The sequence below is a fragment of the Festucalex cinctus genome, chromosome 13 (assembly GCF_051991245.1).
Source record: "Festucalex cinctus isolate MCC-2025b chromosome 13, RoL_Fcin_1.0, whole genome shotgun sequence".
Lineage (NCBI taxonomy): Eukaryota > Metazoa > Chordata > Actinopteri > Syngnathiformes > Syngnathidae > Festucalex > Festucalex cinctus.
Genome location: NC_135423.1, coordinates 12,303,244 through 12,324,722, shown reverse-complemented (window position 1 = coordinate 12,324,722; position 21,479 = coordinate 12,303,244). Strand labels below are relative to the sequence as shown.

The window sequence follows — 21,479 nt, the reverse complement described above, 5'->3', positions numbered from 1 at the left end:
TGGGCATTCAATTTGCTTCACCTATTTAAAAACAAACAAACAAACAAACAAAAAACATGCAGCTGAAAACTTGGATGAGAGACCTTGACGGTTGTGTGTGTTATTGACATTTTGGGTTATTTATTATTATTATTATTGAGTTATTTAACTCTAGCTAAACCTTAAAGAGGAAGTCAACCCCCCAAAATTTTTCTGGACAACGATATGTTCTGTTTAAATACTGTATTTTGGTTAATATTGCGTTAGTGGAATATGAGTTAAGCAGCAAACTCCATTTGTTTTTTAATCAATATCAGAAGTCAGCTATTTTTATTTTATTTTTTGTTTGTTATCACTCACACAAGCTTACGTCTCGTAAGCAACACAAATGGTCTCCCAGGCGGAGAAGTGAACCCACGCCAACCGGCACCAAAGACAAGTGACGGCTCCACTCCTCCACCTGGAGCCCAGTAACAGCTCAGCTTCAGAAAACAGGTGAGCTATGATTAGTAATTGCCTGAGCCCTGAGCAACTGTGATGTCATCTTCAGTCGACAGCAAGTGACAAAATGGCCGCCGCCTGAGATGGATATAGAGATAGATAGAAGGCCCACTGTAATATAAATGCATCTTACCAATACATCTTACAATATAACAATGTATAATGCATGTATGGGGTTCCACAGGGTTCAATTTCGGGGGCCCTGCTGTTTTAATTATATCTGCTACCCCTTGGTTCCATCTTGGTTGTTTAGCGTTGAGTTGAGTGATGGGAATTAGCATCCCAACCGCATGATTTTCAATGCCAAGTTAAGCAATTCTAGTCCAGCACAATTAGCTATCTAGCTAAACTTAAAGAACACTTCCTTAAGCTGCATGAAGATGAGAAATACAAGAACACAGCACTTTTATTTGCCTTATATAGTTTATACACCCTCAAATTAACTACGGCATGGTGGAAATACAGTCGGTGTGCTTTTAAAATTCATTATAGTGAAAGAACATTAATTTCTTGCTTCATCTCCTTCTTAAAAGCTTGAACAATCTATCGTTTGTTGTAAAAAAGAAATAAATGTGACAGCTCTAGAAAATACAAAAATCCATGTGAAGACAACAGCACAGTTCCTGTTTCTGATAATGAGGTATCCGTTCGAGTGTGTGTGCAAGATGACACAGATGTACTGTAAACATAAATCTGGGAACAAATGCAGCCACAATAGGCTGCAGACAGCAGAGAGTTAATGAATGTTACAGTCGCAGAGAATGAAATTCACAGTGTGCGCAGGTGAATAATACATTACCTTTGTGATGACTCATCATTTAGCCTTGGGCATAGTAAGACCTACTTTTATGACTTTGCCACCAATGTGAACTTTCAAATGTACAGTAGAGGAGATATGTCAAAATATTGAAGTGCCAGCGTAATCACCGCCCCATTAACCCAAAATAACCACAGAGGGGAACCATATTTCACTGACTTCCATCAGGTGCAGTCGCCTGACACACTGCAATGGTGACATTTTTAGCTCCAACATTCAGGTGCTTTCTTTCATCGCTGGACTGAGAACCGACCTTAGATCACTGGCCGTTTGTGAAAGACTGACAGATTTGTAGAAGCTGAGAATTAGATTTGTCGATAACTGGGGGAAATGAACAATCAATGAATCAATCAATCAATGAATGAATTTGACATTCCATTTTGACTTAATCAAGCCAAGACGCTATTGGTCAACAATCAGTTCTATGCGATCAACAGAATAATTGAGTTTGAATAGTCTGGCTTCCTCCTGCACACCCAAACTTTAAATCACAGTTCTTTTTGGGTCCATGGACCTCTTAAAGAGGATTCCAACGCCCAAGCAACTAGACAACCTTTTTTTTTTTCTCATCAATTTTTTAGAGACACACTTCTGTGTCCCTGATTAGTCTCCATTGTGCAATATGCTCATTTGTTTGCAACAGACTGCATGCTTTGAAAATCATTTAGTTGCACACTAGACAATGACTGAGTAGCCATTTGACATTCTAATTGTTTTCATTGTTGTTTTACGTTAGGGTATTGCCATGGATGCTTCAATTTAAATCACACACAAAAGAACACGTCAGTCACAACTGAAATGAAGTGACATAAATTTTCCTTTTGTTGCATTTATTAAAGACATACAGCAAAATGCTAATATGAAATCACAAGTAATTGCAATTTATTTGCATTGATGTGTGAAATATTTTCCAGTAAATGCGTTTAATCCCATAGGGGCAAACCCATTACTGTGTCATTTAGTTTGAGTGCAGTGCAAGAGCCTCCGAATTTGAATTTGGGTCCACCTTATATTGACATCAAAGATGATAAATTGTCAGTGTCTTGTTATACTCTTATCCACTAAATTGCCTCCCAAGCACTTACGTTCAGATTTAGGCACCACTTTACTTCTGTCATTATATAGAAGTCACACCACCACTGCTCAAGTGTTATTTTTTTTTAAATGTTCACATTGAGGAAAAACATGATTTTTCAAGGTAAGTCTCTTTAGACTGTGGTATAAAGACAACATTTAAAAACAACCACTTCCTACTTTACCAAACAAGAAATGACCCCCAAAAGGAATTAAATACATCCATTGGATAAAAACAGAATAAATAGAGTAAAATAGCCTTCCGAACTCAATAAAACCTCGGAACAGAATACCATTGCTTCATGTGTCTTCTGACAGTTTCATTAATCATTGATTAGACACGAAAACCCAAATGGAAGACGTATGGACTCAAGCAGCCTTACATCTGTCCACAAATCAAATATCCGAAGAAAATAAATCCAATAATTTTGCCAACAGGGAAACGTGTTCAGTGAACTGATAGATGTACATGGAGCACCTCTCACCACCATGGCAGGTTAATTACCATTATCAGTCACAATGATATATACCAAGCCCTTCAATTGGGCTCACCAAGTCAACCTTACATTCCTTTAATCAAGGTGTCTTGCTAACGAACCCTGATTGTAGCTTACGAATGTGCATTTCATGTCAAGTGTCATCCCATTCACAGCTGCCTGGACAGGAAGTACTTTGCCCTCAGGGAGATTTTAGATGAACAACGGACAGGAGGATTTTCAGTGCATTGCTCTTGACTATTTTGTCAAACACATGGGTGTTTTTATATGATTAAATAAAAAATAAAATAAAAAAATAAAACAATAAAAAGCCCACCAGCTCCTGAGATCTGTTCTTTAATGAAATAAAAATGCCTTCTTAAATGTGCTGTTTGAGCTAAGTGGCAGCTACTCCCATCACCCCATTTATGAAAGTGCACTACAGCATCTCTTCAAATGGCCACAACAAGCATCTGTGCCAATAATATGATTTGTATGTGTGTGGCTTTTATCTACCCACACTGGCACATTGGGAAACCCCACAGGTTGACAAGGGCCAGGCAAGGCTGGGCAGATTTATTTGTTTAGCACTACATACAGCAATTTGCAGTGCTTGACAAACAAAAAAGAAAGAAAGAAAAAGAAACAAAATGTAAAGTCTGGTTTAGACAGAAAATTTGATTCTAACATTTTTGGTAAAATGCTGATGATGTTGAAGGTCCGATTCCATTCTTGAAACTAGATTTGTAACCAAATTTTGAACTTTATTTTTATTAGATAGCTGTAGTTGTGCCGAACTAGATTTGCTCACCTTGGCATTGCAAATCATGCAGTTAGGACACTGAATCCCATCACTCCACTGTATGTTTATAGAGCACTTTAAAACAACCACCCCTGTTTTGAGAAGAGCAGATGCAATGAAAACAGCAGAGGCACCAGATTTGAACCCCGTGGAACACCATACATTCCATTTTACATGTGAATTCATATTGCAAATACTCGACTGACCGCTTTATTTTGCTCAGCATAGGTATAATAATAAAGAAATCACGACATACCATCGCAACGGTCGCAGGTCGACTACTGAGCACATCATATTCCCCGCAGCACAGAAAGACCTAGCAATGTAGTGTGATTACCTGCAGCCACTGATGGCCAAGTAGGGATTATCACAAATCATTTGAGTCGAGGTGTGTCTGAGACTGACATACCAAACTCCTGGGATTCCACTGAACCCAGGGTAAGAACCACTAAAATAGGACCTGATTTCTGAAGATCCAAATAACCGGCGCTGTTTTCTTACTATAACAAACTTACCGCACTGTTGGGAACAGGTGGAAAAGGGGTGAAGATTACTGTAAAAAAAGATTAGCCAGGCCACACTTGCTGTTTGCCACGAGACGGCATCGCTGATGTGTCCAAAATGAGATGAAAACGGTCTCTTGGAAGAACAAGGATTCCACCAGACACCAGTGGCATGTGGTAGAAAAATATTTTGTGTGAAAAATAATTCCTTAGTTTTTTTTCAAGTAAATATTTTTATCTATCTATCTATCTACGTATTTATAACAGTATTGCTCTAACACAGCATCCATATAATGATAATTGGGTATGTGTTTTTTCATTTTTTAACAAACTGGCACTCCTTGTAAAATTTAATTAGAATTTTTGAGTGAAATAAAATTTCTAGTTTGCATGTTCCTCCCGTGCTAGCGTGGGTCTTCTCCGGGTACTCCGGTCCCCTCCCACATTCCAAAAACATGCGTGGCAGGTTAATTGGGCGCTCCGAATTGTCCCTAGGTGTGCTTGTGTGTGTGGATGGTTGTTTGTCTCTGTGTGCCCTGCGATTGGCTGGCAACCAGTCCAGGGTGTCTCCCGCCTACTGCCCAGAGCCAGCTGAGATAGGCTCCAGCAGCCCCGCGGCCCTTGTGAGGAATAAGCGGTCAAGAAAATGGATGGATGGATGGATGGATGGATGGATGGATAATAATGTATTTATTTTTATTTTGTCGCTCTCAGCCAGAACCATATAATGAGAATTGGGTGTACACTAAGTTATGTGTCCATCAGCAGTGATGCGCACCGCAACGTAGACAAAATGTCTTATCAAATTCTAAAATATTTTGTTTGTCTGATGTGAAAAGGTCCTTGTTACAGAAAAGTATTTTCCCTTCTTGAGTAGCATTATATAGTCAGTCAGTCATATCAATTATTGCACAGTTGTTGTATCGGGATATTGGTAAAACATTGCATCATTAGAATCCCGGCTCGTCTAATGTCGGTGTTGGCGCGCAACCTACCTTTGGGCACAATTACACCTTCGCTCCTGTGTGTCCTAAGCCATCGTTGGAAAATATGCATGAATTGGTCACACTCTATTAGGCTGTCTGTGGTGTAGGTGATTAATGAGGCCCGAACATGTGGACCGGGCATTGACAGCATGTTGCCAAGCCAGTGACTGACTGCAGTCGTCAACGGGGCAAGGGCGGGGCTCGAGGAGCTGGGACCAAACGATTCTGGCGGACCTTACGCACAAAACGAGGCATGCTGCCACTCAGTTTTCAACTGAATGGAAAAAGGGTCACATGAGAGCATGCAATCAATATGCCCCATTTTGTGGACAATCTCCTACTTGATGGCAATGTATGAGCCTAGTGGTTATATGTCCTCTTTTCCTCGGCCCAATCACTACATTTTGCTTATGCTGTGCAGCATCCTCAACAAACCACTCTCCTATTTCATTCCCCCCGCCCCACTTCCTTTTCAGGCTAGCACGCCAATATACAGCCACAGGGAGGAAATAACGCTTAAAATTGGTTTCTTTTGTCCCAACACACCCAAGATGACGTCCTGACTCCTAAGGGCACCTTAGAGGCCAGCATTGTTATCATTATTTTTGGCCAACGCTGTCAGCTGCAATAATCAACTCTCTGGTCACGAAAACAGGGTCTAACCTCTGAATGACTGAATGAGAGCTACACTACAGGATAAGAAACGTCAAGGCATTTGGATCAATGAGTTTTACATAGAGATTTAAACATATAAAGACATTTAGTTAAAGGGAATTTCTTGACAATAAATAGTACTATGAAGCACCACTAAATGTGGTATTCTAGTTAATATTGTGTTAATGGAATATGAGTTAAACAGAAAATCCAGCAATTTTTTTGGTCAATATAAGAAGTCGGCCATGTGGCCACTTGCTGTCGACTGAAGACGACATCACAGCTTGGGGCTCAGGAAACGACCAATCACAGCTCACCTGTTTTCTCAAGCTGAGCTGTGATTGGTAGTTACCTGAGACCCAGACAAGTAGCAAAATGGCCGCCCCCCTGAGATGGATAAAAACAGCTGGATTTTGATGCATAACTCATATTTCACGAATAGAATATCAATCAGAATGCCATGTTTAGACTAGTGAGGTCACATATTACTGTCAAGAAATGTTTAAAGCTGCTATCTGGAGCTTTTTTCCCAAAAATATCTTTACAATAGTATTTTTACTGCACTGCTTGAACACCTGCAAGCCTCTGGGCAATAGTTTTCAGACTGGTTTTCAGGTTCTAATTTCCCGCCCTCTGTCTGTGGATGTGATATCGCGTGTGCATTGTGTATGTGAGGGGTATGTATAGTTTAATTTTTCGTCAAGCGATTTGAATTTGAATATTCTACATTCGGTAACTTTAAGGTTTACTTCCCATTTAAGGATTTTTTGTGCATTAGAGAAATATGTTCATGGACGTGTACTGTACACAAAGAAGAAAATATATTAACTCCCAGCCATTTTCACTGAAGCAACCCACTTTGCCCCCAGCTGTTTTACTGGATTTTAACTGATTTTGTAAGGCCCACAAAATATTGTGTTCTATTGCTATAAAAACATGGAACCTACCAAAAGAAAGATTAGTCTCTCATTTCATCTGAAAGAAAGTATATTTCTATCTTTCGGTTTGCAGCAATTAGTATTAGAATATAGCTAGGTTTCACCAATATTCACATTCCTGGTGAAAACACTGACAAAAAGAGCTTGTTGCTATATTACCCTGGTTGTATCTCTTATACTCTGCTGCCACCTCTGCTGGCCTTTTTTTTTTTTTTTTTTAAATAACTACATTGCTTTAAGCCACCTCTTCATGTCAGAAGCTGCATCAAAGCCTTCTGTATGCTCTTGCATTAACAAAACAACACAAAACATAAATGTATAAACACGTTTTTGGAAGAGAAGGACAAAGACGGTTTTACATGGTTTTGGGATTGAATGAGTTAATGAAGTGTGACCATGTCACTGGCATGCTTTGAGTGACAGATGTACTCCTTAAGCAGAAATGAAAGGCGAGTGGAGTCAAAGTGGGCGCTAAAGGCACATTGGGATCAAGGTGGGTGGGTCGGCGTCTCAGTTCCATCTGTGTGCCGTTTGATATATTGCTAATGCATTTCTCTTCCTGAAAGTGTAAAGCCGAGTGTGAAACAAAAAAAAAGGTTAGCTGGTGCCACTCAGGGTCATGGTGTCTTTGTCTGGAGAGTTGTAATTACTGCTCGCTGGACTACAAGAGGGTGGGAACGGGCCATGATTTAATCTTCCTTTCTATTTGCGAAAATAAATTTGCCCCAAGGGGATTGAGAGGCTTTTTTGAGGTCATTCAGTTTAGTATCTTTGGAATCTAACGAGTGCCTTTGACAAGGAGTCGGTGAGATCAATTCTGGCTTCAGCTAGAAAATTTGATCTCTTTTTTTCCCGTTCTTTCATCTGTCAAAGCTTGATCTTTATCAGGTGGTGTTTAGGGACCACACATAGACAAGCTATATTTAATTTGGATTTCAAGACGATGATTATGGAGTGCAGACTGTTTATTTTGGGATGTTGGCAACAAGCACACTCTGCGGATTGCAGCAGCTGCTTCAGACAGTGTGTCAGAGGGTGAGATTTTGATAAAGTGCCGCATCTGCTGCCGGAACACAGTTGTTGTGCATCTGGGATAGCTTGGTGTGTCAACACCTCTTAAAGGAAAACACGTAAAACACTGTTTGCACTTTGTCGGCAGGTGTAGTGAGTGTGGTTGGTGCACAAGCTCCCCAAGTGTGTACACTGTGTGGGATTATTCTGTACTCACAGTCGGCCTGTGCGCAGATGAGGCAGGCGGTGGTGCTGTTAAAGAAGGTGAGAAGGCTTGCTACGGCCAGGCTGACATCCATGTTGGTTGGCCTCAGGTCGAGAGTGGTGAAGCGAGGGAACTGGACTTTTAAAATGTCTTCTGGAGCTACCTTCACGTAGGGCACCTGCACAGAGACAAGGATGTCAATAGAACGATTTAAGCCTAATTTAAGTTTGTCCTTTGCGGAAGGTAGAGAGCAGCGTGCTAATGTGAGAGACATCTATTCTGCATTTGGGTAATGTAGGAAGTGCTTCAAGGTTCTGTTTTAGTTCCCTTATTGTTCACAACGTACAGTGTGAGAGTGCTAAAGGCCGAGTCTGCCAAAAGGCACTTTTTAAATACAGGATTTAAACAAACAAACGACTTTAATTTACAGATCAGGGCTTGTCTTCATTTCTGGTGGTGATTTTGTCCTAAACCCCCCAAGCCTGTATTTTGCCATTTTGTGTTTGTTTTGTAAACAGCGGGATGTTTCTGTGGAAAGACAGTGTTTACAACCCTCCAGCCAATCGCGGAGCGAGGGGTGGCGTGTCGCAAAAGGGGCCGGGCAAATTTGCCGGCTGCGTGACAAATAACACTTGTACAGGAAATGAAACCAGGGTTCACCAATTCCTGTCCTCGAGGTCCGGAGTCCTGCAGGTTTTAGATGTTTCCGCCCACTAGCACACCTGATTCATTTAATCATCTCATCAGCATGCCTGACAACTATCATGATCTATAGTATCAAATGTGTTGGTAGGCGGAAACATCTAAAACCTGCAGGACTCAGCACCTCGAGGACCGGAATTGGTGAACCCTGCCATAGACCATTTGGTCAAGGAGGTCAGCAGATAACTATATGGAACCTGACTTTTAGCACAATCTTATTGAAAACTCAAGAAAAAACACACCAGGTTATTTCGGATTGTCATTATCCGTGAGGTGGTCTCACGGCTGATTATCACATTTCTGGTACTGTCTGAGAAGTAGTACTCACAACCTTTATTTCAACCGGCTTCAAATTGGCTGACTATTCCACTTCTGACAGCATTTTTCACAGAAGCCTGAGGAGCAGTACCCTCAAATCTGGATTTGAAACCAGTCAAATCACATCTGACGTTTCTGAGACAGATGTCTGAGGGGTAGCATCCTCAACCCGGATTTGAACTATGTCGAATCACGGCTAACCATCCCGCTTCTGACACTATTTGTCAGAGAGGTCAGAGGGGTCATATGCTCAACATCACATTCCTGACACAATCTGATCGTTGTCTGAGGAGTGGTACCCTCAACCTTTATTTCAACCAACTTCAAATAATGGCCGACGATCTCACTTCTGACACCAATCAACACCAAGAGCAGCCTGAGGACTCGGAGGAACCGCCCATCAACCGTCTGACACCATTGGTGTGGGAGGTTTGAGGGCCCTCAACTCGTGGTTAGAATAGAATAACTTCAGCTCACCATCTCACTTCAAAGAAAAGCCTGAGGTTAGTTCCTGCAACCCAAATTTGACCTCACGTCATCTCACTCCTGACACTTTATGACATAAGCTCAACCACAAATATTCAAAAGTGTAAGGTGGAAAACATTAAAAGGAGGATGCCATCAGACAGAAAGATTGCGTGTGCGCCCGTGTGTGTATGTTTTTCTTTTGCGAGTCAGAAAACCCGTGGGTCTATGTAGCTGCAGATGCATACTCAGAACAAACAACTTGAGTGAGTGACTAAGATACTAAAATGTCTGTATAGATCACAGAATTTGTTTCCAAGCCACCCACAAGAACAAGCTCTTGTTACAGAGCATTCATTTGAACGCCTCCTCAGCCACTGTTTTAAAACATTTTCTAACCAGACTCTACAGATCAGCTTGGCAGTTTGGTTTCAGGTAATATGATGACAAAAATAGCAGCGCATCACATAAATCTAGTAGTAGCAGAGGTGGGTAGAGAAACCAAAAATTGTACTCAAGAGTAGCGTTACTTCAAAATAATATTACTCAAGTAAAAGTAAAAAGTAGTCATTAAAAAATTTACTCAGGTAGAAGTAAAAAAGTATTCGCTAAAAAGAATATTCAAGTACTGAGTAACTGCTTGAACATGTCTGATTTATTTTTAAAAAATGTAATCAGACAGACAAAAACATTCATTCTGTTGGGGTGAACCCTCTGTTGACAAAAAATATCAGGCTGAGTTTACAGGCGAGTAAGCCATTGAAATCACACATTCAGTTAAATTTACAAAGTTAAATTAAGTTGGCTATTTTAGAGTAGGATTTCTGATGATTAATGTATTAAATCTGAGTGGACACCTGAAAATATTGTGGTCACTAAATTTCTGTAAATACCCATCAGCAGAGCAATTAGAAACTTGTACTTTTTAGCCTATATCTTTTTTGTTTACATATGCTATTGCTACATGGAATAAGAATGGCTTAATAGTGATGTTTTCTTACCAGGTTTTGGCATTACATGGAGTCAAGTCGCTCGCGGTCAGGTTAGCCAGTCAGATGGCTTGCTGTCCGGTAGCCATGGTTACCGGGCGAGTAATGTCAATGCCGGTCTGTTTTGATAGTCTGAAAAACTTTAATTCAAGTTTCCCTTCATGAAGGGCATTGTCAGGAATAAGGAATAAGAACAAAGTTGGATGTGGTCGAGTCCAATCGCTGAGTCCAAGACAAGTCCGAGTCAAATGCCAGGGAGTCCAAGTCAAGTCCGGGACAAAAAAAACAAAAAACAAAAAAGTGCCCAGCCCTAATTTTATAGCTACTGTATAACAAGGGACGTTTTGGAACTCAACAATGATGAAACATTTGTAACTCTTTTACCGAACTAGCATCATTCACTTTACTATGAGAAAATTAGGATGGCTTATCTTTGTGCTGAGATATTATTTTTTAATACAGCACATTTTGTGATTGCTAATTGTGTCCACAAGCCTGGCTCAATTCCTGGCTTCATTAGGAGTACTAGAGAGTGTGATATCATTAATTAGTAGAAAAACATTACAGTGTTTCCCGTATCATCAAAAATTAGACACAGAGGGTAAGAAAAGAAAAGTCAGCCAAGCCCTCAGAGAATCAATAAATACACTTCTCCTGTCCACTTTAGTTGGGCATGCAATCTTCAGATTGATTACCCTTGTTCTCACAGTGTTGATTTGCTGAAGCATTATAAATATGTGTATTCCCTTACAGCCTGTAATTAAATCCAAACAACCTCAATTGTTTAAAGGTGTTTCCAGCACAGGCTCATTTCTACTGCAGATGCGTGAAGAAGAACCTCTAACGTTAAACGCCTCTCAGGTCGCACAATCGGGAATTCTCCGCGCAAATGTGCTTCTGCAGCCCTTTTCACACTGCACTGAATGGTGTTTGTTGATGCTTGTAGGTGGTGTGCCTTTGCTTGTGTAAAGCACATCAAGTTGCCTTGTGTGTGAAATAAACTCCCCTTGCCTCGGACGGGAACGCAAGATTACCGGTTGCCAGCATGCCCATATTTGGAAGTGCTGACATAGCAACCTACCAGGAAGTAAAAACGGAGATTGTCAAACTCAGGTTTCATCCATTTAATATTGAATAAGTATCTGCCTCAACGATGTGACGAGATAGTAACGACCACGGTTGACGGTGAAGGCCTGACTGGGAAATGGGGTGAGATCGAGTAGCAGGTGTTGGGTCAGTCAGCTGGCCAGGCATTAGGGTGGAGCCCAGTGGGGCTTGAAGGGGATACTGGAGGACATGCTGGGTCTGAGAAGAGTAACAGGGAAAGGAGCCTCTTCATCACGGCAGATTGCCTGTCTGTGCTCTCCTCAACAGCCATACATTGCCTTCCTCCTCGTCCACATATTCCCGTGATTGGTTTTCAATCCTTGCCCATTGTTGTGTAATGGAGTCCCTTGGTGTCTGGATGGATGGAGGTGCAGCCAGTAGTGACAGCCCCCGATGGAACACTCAAACCTGGGTAATAAGGAGCCTTAAACCTGGATAATAGTTGAACAGCACACAGGGGAACTGAGCGCCACTTTGGGAGTATCTTTGATTGTTCCTATTGGATTTGTCTGATTTCGTACTTCAATTTTCTAAGTTCAACCTCTTTTTCTCTTGTTTCTCTATACCCCGCCTGTTCCATTTATATTCCACTGGTTACTTGTTGCACTTCTTAGAATTTTGCCCCGGTATTACATTTGTAATTGAAAAAGCTACTTCCTTTTGGGCATGGACAGCAAAATGATTAATTGGTCATTAAGAATTTGGTCAATTGCTTAGAATTGATTGTTGATAAATTGTGTCTCGAAGCAATTGAGGGAAATGGATCCAGCTGATGTGCTGTCTCTACTCTCAGGAAATAACAGAGGAAGTTCTTATTTGGTTCATTGCTCAAATTTGCAATTTAAACCAAAAGGGTGTTGGTTGAAGCAAGAGCATTTTAAGAACTACCCCAAAATATCAATCACTATGATTGGCTTGCAGCCAACAAAACCAGCTGGGATAGGCTCTGGCTCACCCGTGATAAACGCCATAAAAAACTGGATAGATGTAAAAATAAACAATCAGGTTTTAAACCATCCAAATCACAGGCTAAGTAAAATGACGTCAAACATAAGAAATTGACGATCCACACTCAATATATCAGCACGGAAACAGAAGTTCTGCACATTCAAGGATATATAATCGATTGCTATTAAGATAGTATTTCAAATATGAAAATTAATTGACAAAATGAGCGCAAAGTTGACCGATAAAGCTCAACGTAAAAACACACTACAGTACATTAATCCTGTAAACACCTTACAACTTTAATATGCATTGATGTAGAAAATTCAGTCTACTATTGTAACATATCGCCCCTTCATGTTATCAATCAGAGCAATACTATGAATTGATTACCAAACAGCAGCCGTGCAATGTTTTGACTCAGAGGTGCTCCGTAGACAGAAAATCAATGTACCGCATGAAGAACAGCAAGTTGTCAACCACATTTGAGGCACCTGCCACACTTCTTATCTGCAACCAACAGCTCGTATAATTCACCCGTACTGGTCGATTAATCTGAACAGTAAAAACAGGGAAATCTTCCCCACGCATGCCTGCGGGGGGGGGGGAATGTTTTTAAGACAAGAAGCTTCCGTTTGTATTGCAAAGAAGCATGTAATGGTGATAAAGTAGAGTAAATGAGTTACTTTTTCCTCAAGGTAGGGATTCCTTTATGACTCATTTGATAAACCTTTATCAATGGGAAACATTTCAGCCTGTCAATATATGGTAAAGGCCGTAAGTATTTTGTGTGATACATGTATCTGCGCCGTTCCCTTGCTGTATGCTTGATACCCCCTACCAGCTGGTTTTCACAGATGTAATAGTAAACAATTTGCCACTAGAAAATATCTATTAACCCTCCTACACCGCACCAGACATCATTGGATGTGAGATCCATCCATCCATTTTCTGAACCACTTGCTCCTCACAAGGGTTGTGGGGGGTGCTGGAGCCTATCCCATCTGGCTATGGGCAGACGGGGTACACCCTGGACTGGTTGCCAGCCAATCGCAGGGCAGACAGAGACGAACAACCATCCATACACACAAGCACACCTAGGTACAATTCGGAGCGCCCAATGAACCTGCCATGCATGTCTTTTGGAATGTGGGAGTACCCGGAGAAGACCCATGCAGGCACAGGGAGAACATGCAAACTCCACCCAGGAAGGCCGGAGCCTGGAATCGAACTTGAGGACTCAGTGCTGGGAGGCGGACGTGCTAACCACTCAATCAACGTGCCGCCCAAAATGGAGACATGTCTCACTCAAAATCAAAAGGCAAAGTATATCTGTAATCTTTTACCTTACACTATATGACAAGTTGAAGTAAAATAACTAAGTGATGTGCATCAGTAACATGGCACAATTATCCTTTATTTGTCATTATAGTTACGATGGTTTATCGAGTGTTTTATTGTTTAGAACATCTTACTATTAGACTGGTTTACTTCTATTAAACTTGCATGACAATGCTTAAATTATTTTTTTTGCCAGTTAATACAGGTTTTTGAATTTTGACCTCTGGGGCAAATTATTGTAAAAATAAATGGGAAAAAAAGTCAATACAAAATGGAATGTGGGGATACAAGAACTTGAGGTCCGTTATTTTTTCGACTTATTTCAAGACTGCATTTTGTCTTATTACTTTTTTAATATGAATATATATGGTTATATTTTCATCTCATGAAAGTAAATGAATCTAATATTTTCCTGCACCCTCACCCTGTTTTTAAGGTGTTTAATTTGCTGCTTGAAAATAGTGATCACATATTTTCAGTTACGCATAAAACAAATATCCCTAAGTAAACATTTGCTGTTTCAAAATAAATTGAAGTGCATTATATTATTATTTAAGCATCTGCTCAGAGTCAGTTTTGCCATGGGAGTAGGCTTAATTGCATCTGAAAATTGTGTGGAGGAACATTAAGACCCAAAGGTAGCCATCGGTTTCTGGTGGCATTTCTCTAAAGAAGTGTCGTGTTGACTGCTGCTGAAAGACAGATGTTTGTCAGCGAGCTGACTGGAGGATGATGAGACGAAGACAGAGTACAAGTCAAAGAGGTGGGAAAGCCGAGACATGAAGCCTTCAACTGGAATGCGATACGGGAATGACCAAGAGTTAGATTCTGGCGAGAAAAACTAAAAAAAAAAGGGAAATATAGACATCCCACAATGGTGTAAAATTGGACAATTTGCAGTGTCAATTTGTTACATTTATTTATTTTTGTGCAGACCACAGACAACATAAATGTCAAGGACATGATGTACTTTAGCTCCCAGTGAAAGCTTGGCAGGAACGCTGATCTGTCATAGAAATACTTTTGTTCGGCTATAACACAGACAATAATAGCCCTTAAGTCAAAGTGAGTGGAGTGTGGATGTTTTTGTTCAATACACTAAATGAATGGATGTAGGTGAGTGTGTCTAAAATATACCCAATACATAACATTTTTCAAGTGCACGATATAAAGGGCACTCCAGTCTCCTCCCGCATTCCAACGACATGCACGGCAGGTTAATTGGGCGCTCCGAATTGTCCCTAGGTGTGCTTGTGTGCGTGGATGCGTGTTCGTCTCTGTGTGCCTTGCGATTGGCTGGCAACCGGTCCAGGGTGTCCCCCGCCTACTGCCCAAAGCCAACTGAGATAGGCTCCAGCACCCCCCGCGACCCTTGTGAGGAATAAGCGGTCAAGAAAATGGATGGATAGATAACATAAAAGGATAATAGGGCAAAATTAAAAACAAACAAACAAAAAAACAGTTACAGTAGTTCGCAGGACCAAAATTTGCACACGAACCTGAAACCAACAGTTGGACATAATCAGCCAATCACATTCAAGTGTGTGTCAGCCTTCAGTAAGTTGTAGTATTTGGTTACAAAATAAACATATAAAGAAATATACGTTCTTGTGTTATCAAAGTTTTCCTGTGCCGCCTTATATTTTTTGGCAGACATCAAACACTGAAAACGACCATCCTTTGGCAGTGAATTCATATTTACTGAGTCAATGTTGTTTCCATTGTATTTATTAAGTATTATAACATCGTGACAATTTGGCTGTTTTAAGTTTATCCTCTTATTGTTTTGAACTTTGGCTGGCATCTTGTTTAGCAAGATTGAAAATATAATTAATCATTTGACCATTTTGATATCATGTTCCTCTGTAACGAGTTTGCATTAGGGGCGACAATTTCCCAGCTATCCTCAAGCGTAACTTGAGGATTGTCCTGTCTTCTACCAGCCAAGTCAGAGACGATGCGAGTGTTGAAGATTCGTGCAAGGTTGTGCGTGTCTGCTCACTCTACCGCGGATTTGTATATACAGTACACGTGTGTGTTCCCGGGAGTGTGACAGAAGAAATGGCAGGTCTGCAGACCGCGGCTTGACAGGCGTTTAATGAGGACGTTCTCACAGGAGCGAACAAACACAATCTAGCAGCAGGGAAGAGGATGCACCTTTTGTTCAGCGGCAAACACGTGTCAACCCAATTACAATATGCTTACATTCATTATTGACAACATTACGTTCAGATTTGCTTGCGTGACCTAAAAGAAAGCTGGAATCCTTAGATTGCCGAGCCGGTGATGTAATGTCCACCGACTTAATTATCGCCAACAATGAGACTTAGAGCTATTGTTTACACCGTGTCCGAAAAGGGATGCTGGTGAGACAACACAGGGGATGGGATGGGCAAACGTGACAGGCTGAGATTGCCATGGCGGCACAGTAGGCCAGTCAATGTGGATGTGAAACCTCTAAAAAAGGGGTGAAAACAACTACCGGTATACCTGACAGTATCTAAAGTCGGACAGCGTTGGGCTGACGGCATGCGCAGTCTGATCAGTGTAGAAATTACTGTCGTAAAGTCGGATCGAGTTGAAATACGTCGGGGAGCGTTTCCAGCAAATTCGACATGTTGAATCAGCATCGGGGCATTTGATCACTGTGATTGGCTGTTGGCTAGCGAATCAGCGCACGGGGCAAGAAGAGGAAGCGACGAACGCTGATAAAACGTACTGATGGAAAGCCTTGACCTCTTTTTTTTTTTTGTCTCATTTTGCGTACCACCCTGCTGTACCCTCTGCATTTGAACGTACAATGTCTGTCTGGACAGACTATCGGGAAGATGACTTTGTCTCTGGTTCAAGAAAGACCGGCATTGTATGATATTACCGTTAAAAGGATTGCCGACAAAGGTATGAAAGCCAAACAATGGCATGACGTGGGGACGCGACTAGATATAGCAAGTAGGATTTACTTTTATATACGATACTGTGCAACAAGCCGAAGGGTTTGATTCACGTGGGAGGATATTGTGAGAGAAAAAGTAACCGGTATGCATCGTTTACGTTTTTATATCCCGCCCCCGCAAAGAGGTTTCCGGTTGCCTTTAGGAATAAAGTGACTACTGCCGCCGATGGTATGGAGGGGAATTACTTCTGGCGCATGTGCATGTACGTAATAGAGTCGGTGCGGTATGTATTTACGTCATTTTTCTACGCGACGTGCTGAGGGATAAGGCGTAGGTCACATTTGGCTGACGTCGCATTGGTGTATCTAGGCCTTAATAGGACGTATCAGTTACAGTCCACTTCCATTGGGGTCTGAAGATGCTAGTGATCAGACCCAACAGATGGTGCCGCACCTTCAGATGCCGAAGTCGTTGCAGTCAGACAGATTGGCATGTTGAGAATTGTTCAGCCTTGGCAGATGTCTGTGCCCCACCGAGTGCTATCCGAGCTCAACTCATGCTAGTAACTGCTTTTCAGCAGAACATTTCTGCTCATATTCAAATAAAAGTACATTCAAATTTGGCCGGGAATCACAAACTACTGAGCTGGAGTTATTTCTCTGCTATGCAGTCGAGTGTGTAATCCTTTCTGCTACCTGTCTGCTGTGAACCCAAGTGGAGCCCGCTGCAGAGGCAGTGCGAGTAGGTGAGGCAGCCATATGGAGATCAGAGCCATAATGTGGAAGTACATCTGTTGGTTTGAACCCCCACGTGGCAGGAGAGCTAAACCTCTTCATCACAACACTTTTTATGGGTCATCAAACATGTCAGGCGCGGCTGCGGGAACGTTCACACAGTTTGGCGGCGATGTTTGAAGGGTGTTGTTTACAGTACACATGTCGCAAAGTCCTGGCTATCAATTAGCACACAACACAGGCTTGGATGATGAAAGGGACCTGCCCTTGAAACGCTTGTCGCCAAATGGTCTGCTGTCATTCAGCCTAAATCAATTTTCCACATTGAAATGAACTGAAATGCTCCAAACAGTATAAACCACCACTATTTCTTTCATGTTTTTAATAAATACAAACACTATATTGAATCTGGTATGAAAACAAGATAAGTGCCCTGCCAACCAATTAGCAATCAGTCCAGGGTAAAGTCCAACTTTTGTTCGAAAATCACCTGGGATAGACTCTAGTTCACCCTTGACCTGAATAGAATGGCGAATTTTGAAATGGATGTACTTACTATACACGGTTATATCGACATGTTGGATGTGCCTTTTATGTGGCCCAACCTATTGAGAGACAGGCACTGGAGTTGGGGATGACCAGTTACCATGCAGGGAGTGTCAATGTTCAATATTTCATGACAATAATGTTATATGTGATCTCACTAGCCTAACTATGGCATTTTTATTAATGTTACATTTGTGGATTTTAAGTTATAAGCAAAATTCATCAATTTTTCATCCATCTTAGGGGCGGCCATTTTGCCACTTGCTGTAGACTGAAGATGACATCACTGTTGCTCAGAGCTCAGGCAACTACCAATCGCAGCTCACTTGTATTCTGAAGATGCACTGTGATTGGTTAACTGAAAGCTGAGCAACAATTATGTCATCTTCAGTCGACTGCAAGTGGCAAAATGACTGCCCCCTTAGATGGATATATAAAAAAAAAATGGCTGGATGTTGCTTCTCAACTCATATTCCACTAACGTAATATTAACCAGAATATCATATTTAGACTGCATAGAACATGTTATTGTTTAAAAAAAAAAAAAAAAAATGGGCTGACTTCTCCGATATGCCTAGTGGACTTGACTCTCCACTGGTGAGAATGGGCACTTTGCACAGCTCAACTACTTCCTGAACTGAATTCCACACCTTTGTTTCCTGTCTTTCATGAGTGGACAAACTGATTAATCCAGGTGTGTCTGGCCAATGTCGTCGTAGTTACTCTTTCGCCGCCAAAAACGTTTAATAACGATTAGTAAAATCATGATGTATGCCGCCATACACGTTAAATGACGTCAACTACGTTTTGGGTTTTTTAATCAATGGGCAGTTCACCATCTAAGTGCAGGGCGCAATGCCTGGTCAATGAGTTGTGGAATCAAAAACACTATGGCCAGCACATGGCAGCATTGCATCTCTTTTTAATGGGCTCAATGTGTATGAAATTACAATGAAACATGACAAAATCTGATGAAATAAAACGTTTTCAATGATGAAGTAAATGATTAAAGCCTTTGTCATATTAGGTTTTTTTTATTTATTTTTTTTATTTATTTTTTTAATAACGTGTGGCAGTAAAAGAGTTAATCAGCTTGTCCACTCATGAAAGACAGGAAATGAAGGAATGGTGTTGAGTTCAGGAAGCCATGGATTTGTGCAAAAAGCCCATCGGTACAGTGCCAAATGAGATCTAGCGCAGTCTACTTGTGATGAGAACATGACCTGACCATGATACCATTGCCACAAATGGGGGGGTGGGGGTTGTTAGAAAAAAGGCATTCATAGTAATAAAAAGCAGTAGCCAGGAAACCTTTTACCCTGTTGACTTCCTAAATGTCTTCAGTTTAGAGAGCTTAAAGTACAGTTGTCGAACATCGTTGCTTTAAGTACTTCTGTTTGACTTATCTACACACAACCTTTTTCACCGTTAAATACGAGAAAGCGCCACACATGGTTTGTTGTAACACATTTTGTTTTTCTTGGACTTTTTTTTTTCCAAGTGAAAATAACCTGAACCAGTGAGGAAACAAATCTTTACAGATTAAATAAGTAGGAAAACAGAAACCGATCTAAACCATATGGAATTGCATACCATTAACAGTTTAATTTTTGTAGCTTGGAACATGCCATATTGTGGCTCAGTTTAAGTTGGTGTAGAGTTGTGTCTTGAGGGACAGAAATGGAGCCCTATTTGACAGTGTAATCTATAGCAAATTGAAAAAGTGCATGGCTATTTTGTTGGCCACTGCCCATTACGTGTGAGGCTTATTAAGTTGATGGGGATGGTTCCGCGGCAGGAAATGAGTTTGCATGTGGTAGACCTCCCTGAACCCCTTTCACATTAAACACTTTATGAGAGATTTACATGATCAGCTGTTGAAATTCAGACTATAAAACATATCTAATAGAAGAGAAAGAAAGGCACAGAACGACTGTAGCAACGACGCCATAGCAACCAACTCATCTTGGTGTCAGTCCCGACAGTGAGATCTCAATTTGTGGTAGTAATGAGCTTGCTTCAGGTCCCAGTAGCCGTGGAAGAACCAGCCTAGTGATGAAGATGAAGTGTGCTGCGGCTCCCATGGTGCCTTTTAGGAAAGTGGAACATTGACCACGAGATCTCTATCTCATTGATCAGACGGTTCAGCGAGAAAAAAAGTTCATTTCCTCCTGGAGTCCGTTCCTCACTCTTATGCCCTTTTTCCTGATGTCTTTGTACGATGAGCTAGCAAGAAATGCTCTGCTGTTTGCTTGTACACGTGGTGACATTTCTGGGAGTGAATAGGAAATATTCGATTCTGGGACAGTCTCTGAATGACGAATAGTTGTTTGCAACTATAAGTGGTTGCCACCCAAAAGAAAACAAACAAAAAGAATTCTAATGTGTTTTTATTAAATTAAAAAATATATACTACATTTCCTTAACATATAGTAATAGAAATTAAATATACTAAAAATAAAGCAATTATGCATCATGATGAATTCATGCTTTCGGTGCGTGTAACTTGGCCACCGGGGGCAGTATAATAACATGATGAAGACACAAATGAAAAAGTTTCACAATCATTTATTTGTCAGACATATTGGTATAATGTGGGCCAAACGGTTAAAAATGCTTTTTTTCACTCACACATGCTCAAGTAATAACCTGTTGCATTATGGGAAAATATGGTATGTTTGTAGGATTTAGTCTACAAGTACATTCAAACGTATTAGCGGGTGTGCTCGAATGCACTTGCGAGTATCTATATAATATAAATATTTGCGAGTAATTGAAAATATTTTTGAACCTACTCACCAGTCAGAAATGTTTACTCCACATTGGCAGTTCCATTCTTCTGTAAAGTTTAAAAAATAAAAATGGTGCACTGGAGGTGCAGCCGACAACAGATGTGCTTCTCTAATTGTGATCAGGTAAAAAGGGAACGCAGCTGCATTTTTGCATTTAAACAGCACAATCTTCACAACCGCATTCTTCATTAACAGTCTATTTTGTGCAATACACAGTGAGGAAAAAAAAAATAAAACACCACTCACAAAAACTATACTTGGGATATTCAGGTTTTGGTTGAAATTACGGGATGAAGCTAAAATGTACTGTGACAGCTGAACATAATTTGTTTTTAACCTAACTTTTTTGAATGCACATCCAACTGACTTTGATTTGTGTTTTTTCACAGTAAGTCAATACAATTACAATTTCATATCTTGAAATAAGCAGTCTATTCACTTAAATATTTATACAATCACTACATATTACTTGCCGCTCTGAATTGTCCCTTGTTGTGCGTGTGAGTGTGGATGGTTGTTCGTCTCTGTGCGCCCTGCGATTGGCAGGCAACTAGTCCAGGGTGTCCCCTGCCTACTGCCCAGAGCCAACTGAGATAGGCGCCAGCACCCCCCGCGACCCTTGTGAGGAATAAGCGGTCAAGAAAATGGATGGATGGATACATATTACTTTAAAAAGTCATATTATTGGTTACACTCGCAC

At 40.9% G+C, this 21,479-nt stretch overlaps 1 protein-coding gene across 7 annotated transcripts in view; it reads right to left on the bottom strand.

The window, feature by feature from the left end:
• The window catches only part of grik4 (glutamate receptor, ionotropic, kainate 4), a 301,922-nt gene that overhangs the window by 96,942 nt on the left and 183,501 nt on the right, over positions 1–21,479 (bottom strand). For all 7 annotated transcript variants that reach the window (XR_013287896.1, XR_013287897.1, XM_077541047.1 and 4 more), the window contains one exon: positions 7,959–8,124. Coding sequence is in view for 5 of the 7 variants with exons in the window: in XM_077541047.1 (XP_077397173.1) it covers positions 7,959–8,124 (166 nt within the window). In the remaining 2 variants the exon portion in view is untranslated. The remainder of the gene's footprint in view (positions 1–7,958; positions 8,125–21,479) is intronic.